We start from the raw sequence: 5,877 nt of genomic DNA on the forward strand, positions 1-5,877 counted from the left end.
TGTCTGTTTTTTCTATCTATAGAAGAGAGGATGCATTGAAGTCTGCTACTATTATTGTTGAAACATCTACTGTTCCCTTCAGTTTTGCCAATGTCTGTCTCATGTACATTGGAGCTCCTTGATTGGGAGTATAAACATTTATGACTGTTATTTCTTCTTAGTTAATTGTCCCTTTAATTAATATTAATATAATAATAATAATTAATATGTAGTGTCCTTCTTTGTCTTTTATGATGTCTTTACATTTAAAGTCTATTTTGTCAGAAATTAGTATAGCTACTTCCTACTTTCTTTTGGTTATAACTTGCATGGAAAATCTTTTTCTGTTCTTTCACTATCAATCTATCTGTATCCTTGTGTCTAACATGAGTTTCTTGTAAACAACATATAGCTGGATTATATTTCTTAATCCATCTTGCCAATCTGTACCTTTTAATTGGTATGTTTAGTTCATTCACATTCAAAGTTATTAATGAAAAGGCTTTTCTTGACTCTGCCGTCTTATCTTTTGGATTTTATTTGTCAGATTTATATATTCTTTTTTCTCCTTCTCTTTTTATTCTTTAAGTTACCCTTATTGGTACTCTTTAATTCTGTGCCCTCCTCCAGACCTCCCTCTCTTGTCATTTTTTCAACTGGCAGAACTCCCTTTAGTATATCTTGTAAGGCTGGTCTCTTGTTGATCAATTATCTCAGGATTTGTTTGCCTGTGAAAATTTTAATGTTTCCCTCAGTTTTGAAGGACAATTTGGCAGATATAGAATTCTTCACTGGATGTCTCTCAATTTCAGAATCTTAAGTAAATCATACCACTGCCTTCTTGCCTCCATGGTGCCAGTTGAGTAGTCTGATCTCAGCCTTATGTGGTTTCCTTTGTATGTAGTAAATTGTTTTTTTCTTGCTGCTTTCAGAATTTTCTGCTTCTCTTCAACATTTGACAGACTAATTAGTACGTGTCTTGGGAAAGGCCTATTTGAACTTATTCTGTTTGGAGTTTATTGAGCTTCTTTGCCATGTTTATCTATGTCCTTTTTAAGAGTTGGTAAGGTTTCCCCCATTATATCCTCAACAACTTTTCAAGCCCTTTACTCCTCTCTTCTTGTTCTGGGTCACCAATGATTCTTATATTTGTGCACTTTGTTTTGTCCATCATTTCCCTGAGATCCGATTCAATTTTTTCAATTATTTTTGCCATTTGCTGTTTGAGTGTTTGGAATCAGTTATCCTGTCCTCTAGTTCATTTATTCTTTCTTCTGCCTCCTCAAATCTGCTGTTGTGTGCTGTTGTGTGTCTCTAGTATGTTTTTTAATCAGTCAACAGAAACTATGATCTCTGTGATATCTGCTATTTTTCTATTTATTCTTTCAAGTTCATCTTTCTGCTCTTCTGCTGTCTTCTTGATCTCCTTAAGTCATTAGCCATCCACTTTTTTTATTTAGTAGAGTTATATGAACATCTTTGATTAGTTTTCCAATATCTATGACTCTTCTGGTGTTGTAATTTGGTCATTAGGCTGGGCTATATCTGCCTGCATTGTGATATGCTTAGTGATCTTCTGTTGTTTTCATTGCATGTAAATATCTTGATTGATTTACTTTGGAAGTTGATTTCCTTCAATAGTCTAAATCATTGTGTTTGTGGGATGGATGTGTAGAAGGATGCAGAGCACAGGGCAGGGTACAGCAGTGCAGTGATGTGTTGCAGCACAGGTATAGGCACAGGTTGGGGATATTATACTGATGCCTGTGAATGTGTATGCCCAGCAGCTAGGACAGATGTAGCTGTGCAGGTGCCTGGCTCTGGGGGACATAACTCTGGTATGCACTGGTCTACAGTGTGGGTCCCTTTGTGCATCTGTGCAGTGCTATGGTAGTTGATTACATTGTCTGGGGACAGATGGGGGACAGATGTGTCCTGGCTACACAGATCAGCACTTTCCCAGAGCTGTAGGGCATGACTTGGGGCTGCAGCCATGCAGGGGTCTAGAAGTGCCACAAACTGATGTTCTCAGAGCTGAGGGGTGTGACTGGGGGCCATGTACAGGCAGAGGTCTGGGAGTGCCATAAACTGATACACTCATGTGTGGAGCTCAAGGGAAGTGGGATGATGCTGTGCAACACTTGGAGCGCAGGGAGTGGGGGTGGGTGATGGGATTCAGGTTCATGGGGTGTGGGGTGAGTCACAGGTCTGTGCTGGTGAGGGTAGTGCATTCAAGGAATGTGGCTTGGCTCATTTCCTGGTCCCCCTCTCCCCATCAGTGCACTTCTGTGGGCACTGGGCTTCAGTGTTGGCTCCATTTCTCTGCTTCTAGTTCCTCAGCTTTGCAACCAAGACCACCCTATGTGGTGCAGAAGACTCTCCCAGGTCAGTTGAACTCTGGAATCACCATCTCGTTGCCCTCCCATTCCTTCTCTAACTTTTCCTTGGAACAGGGCTGAACTCAATCTACCCAATTCCGCTACTTTCCCCAATCCAATTAATCAGTTTTGGAATGAGATTGTCTATTCAATGCTTGCCCTATCATGGTATTTTAGCAGATGTTGACTCATTTTATGCCTTCATCATTCTCTAGATTGAGGAGAACTTTGCCACTGGTTAGATCATACCCAGAGTCTCACCCATGATCTACATGATTTAATTGATGAGATATGGGACTTTTGATCTGATAATGTTTAAACAAGATTTTCTACTTAGTGTTGATGCTGTAATGGGTTGATTTGAGTGAGTTATAAGGGGATGGGGTGAATGTATTGCCTGTGGGGTACAGGGACAAATTTGGTGAGCAAGCTGGCAACTAGTGTGCTAAATAAAATCCCCAGAAAATACTTGGAACCTGTGCATATATTCATATTTGTAATACTTTGCTGATGTAATTACCTGAGAATCTCATCTCAATCAATAACTAGTTTCTTTATAGGAGAAAGGAGGTGGAGATTGAAACATGGACACAGAGGAGAGACACAGGTAAGGTGGCCACCTGACAATGGGGGCAGGGATGGGATTGGTGCTACTACAAGCTAAGGATCATCATGAGCCACTAGCAGCTGGAAGGAGCAAGGTACAGTATGCTCCCAGTACTTTCAGAGGGAGTCTGACCCTGCCAGCATCTTGGATATGGCATTCTAGATTCCAGAAAAATGAGAGAATAAATTTCTATAGTTTTAAGCCAATGACTTTTGATAATTATTGCATCTTTAGAAATGAATTTACAACCCAAAACCCTTGGTCCAGCAATCAACAGTGGAAACAAAAACCTGGACAACTGATGTATTCCCCCATTCCATCACAGTGGACATAATCAGTTAACTCAAAGACATTCCCATATAACTCAGAGGCTCACTGGAGCAAGATATCACACCTCATGTGCTATAAATACAATTTTATGAAATGTGGGTTAAAGTATCCAAAATGGCTCATGAAGAACCTGGTGCAACTTCAACTATAGGTTTGCATCGTCTACTGACACAACTCATATTTACATATGAGTATACGACTCATTTTGAGTGAATAAGCAGAAGATTTGGGCAGTGATGTGTTATTATACATATGCCAGAGGAAGGTGATTAAGCACAGTGGAACTTTTTTTTTTTTTTAACATGGGCAGTCACTGGGAATTGAACCTGAGTTTCCGGCACTGCAGGCAAGAATGCTGCCACTGTGCCACCATCACCCACCCCACAGTGGAACTTTTAAGATGGAGCCCCACACTGAACAGAATAGGGCATAGATACATCTCAAATTAAGGGGCTCTCATTGTGGATGGCAATGCTGACTGGACCTGAAATTTGGATAATACAGAATCAGACCACAAAGGGTTCAGGAAATATAAGTTGCTTCTGTGGCACAGATGATGGAAGGCTTTGAGGGTGGGGGCATTTGTGATGACTTTGAATGTAAATTGATTTTGAATGTGTACTGATGCAATGGGAATCCTGGGCAAACAGACCCCTGTGGACAAGTGCATATGTAGGGGAAGTGCCTGAATGGGGCCAGTACATTAAAAGGGTCAATGTACTGGGCCCAGGACTTCTGCTATCTGTAAAACTGGGAACGCTTTCATTTAGGGCTTGGTGTGTGACATTTAAGGTAGATGTGAACAGGAAAAGCCTACTGGGCAGTTTTAGGTGTCAGAGTTCTCTGAGTGATCAACTAGAGCCTGACACATTACTGAGAATGTGCCAGTCTTGAAGAAAACCTCTCAGAAACAGATCCTGCTTCTGTAGACCCAAATTTATTGTGTTCTCATCAAGATACCATGTGGGAGCCAGTAAAACACATCCATATTGTTTACTGGAAAATGACACCTGCAAAGTCACACCAATTTGGCCAGCAGCCAAAGCAGAGGATGATTTTGCTAAAACTGTTGTAGTTAGGCCTTATTTCCTTATGTGTGGTCTTCAGAATATGGGCATGGGGCAATCCAGGACAGAAGCATTTAAGGCCTACAAAGGGGGAGGAGTTTCCTTAGGGCTGTCTTGACATCCTTGTTCCTCAGTGTGTAGATGAGTGGGTTTAGGGTGGGGCTCACAGCTGTGTACAGCACTCCAGCCAGTTTGTTTCTCTCAGGGTTGTAGTTGGAGGCTGGGCTGATGTAGGCACTGGACACAGCTGAATAGTAGATGGAGACCACGATGAGGTGGGAGGAGCAGGTGGAGAAGGCCCTCCTCTTCCCCTTAGCTGAGCGGATGCGTAGGATGCTGGCAATGATGTAGCCATAGGACATGAGGGTGAGCAGGAAGTTGAGGTATCCATAGAATTCATCAGCCAAGAGTGTCATAATGCTGTTCACATGGGTGGGACTGCAGGAGAGCAGCAACATTGGAGGGGTCTCACAGAAGAAGTGAGTGATTACATTGGGGCCACGGAAGGACAGCCGTGCCATCAGACCAGTGTGGACTGAGGCATTCAGGGCACAGATGACCCACACTGCCACAGCTAGTGCTAGGCAGAGCTGCAGACTCATCAGGGTCCCATAGTGCAGTGGCCGGCAAATGGCCACATAACGGTCATAGGCCATGACTGTGAGCAGCAGCAGCTCCGAAGATAGAGACCAGGACAAGAAGAAGAGCTGGGCCATGCAGCCCTGGAAGGAGATGGTGTTTTCCTCCCAGGCCAGGCCTACCAGCACCTTGGGCAGCACAGAGGAGGTGCAGATGATGTCCATGGTGGCCAGGTTGAACAGGAAAAAGTACATGGGGCTGTGGAGACCAGAGCTGGAGGTGATGACGGTGATGATCAGAGTGTTTCCTACAAGGGCCATGGTGTAGAGGAAGATGAAGCAGCCAAGCAGGGGCAGATGCAGGTGTGGGTGCTCTGAGAACCCCTGCAGCACAAACTCTGTCACCAGTGTATGGTTGGACTTCCCCAACTGTCCAAGCATCACTCCTGGGCACCACTCCATGAGGTCATCAGTGCTGACCCTTCTCTATGGAAACTCTGCAGAGGTGACATGATAAGTGCTTCAGGCTCATATTTCCTTCTGTGTCTATTTTATACCTCATCTTGCTCTTGGGAAGGGATGAAGTCAACTGGTTTAACTGATGAAAGCCCATTTATTTGCAAAACCACCATGCAGTGCAATGAGTTTCTGAAAACCACATATCATTCATTGATTTTCACTTCATTTTCCCCTAGAAATCTTTGCCATCTAGATTTGTGTTATGGGCTGACCCACCCTCACCTTTTCTTTCCTTCTCAGTGGGGTTGAGGAGAACATCCCTTGCAGAGGACTGTCTGTTCCTTCTCTCTCTCTCTGAGCTCTCCATGCACTGGCATTTGTGGACAAGTTTATGGAGGCAGTGTTTCTGCCTCCTACTCCCACAATGAAAGCTCCCTTCAGTTGGTCATCTCTGAGCTTCTGTGCATCACCTGACAAAC

The 5,877-nt window shown here is 43.4% G+C and overlaps 1 protein-coding gene across 1 annotated transcript; it reads right to left on the reverse strand.

Annotated features, from left to right (window-relative positions):
- Window positions 1–4,435: 4,435 nt before the first annotated feature.
- Window positions 4,436–5,401, reverse strand: LOC143683017 (olfactory receptor 13A1-like). Its single transcript, XM_077159345.1, has one exon. It carries the CDS (start codon window positions 5,399–5,401, stop codon window positions 4,436–4,438), a length of 966 nt encoding a protein of 321 aa, XP_077015460.1.
- Between the last annotated feature and the right edge of the window lie 476 nt (window positions 5,402–5,877).

Source organism: Tamandua tetradactyla, chromosome 5 (assembly GCF_023851605.1).
Source record: "Tamandua tetradactyla isolate mTamTet1 chromosome 5, mTamTet1.pri, whole genome shotgun sequence".
NCBI classification, from domain to species: domain Eukaryota; kingdom Metazoa; phylum Chordata; class Mammalia; order Pilosa; family Myrmecophagidae; genus Tamandua; species Tamandua tetradactyla.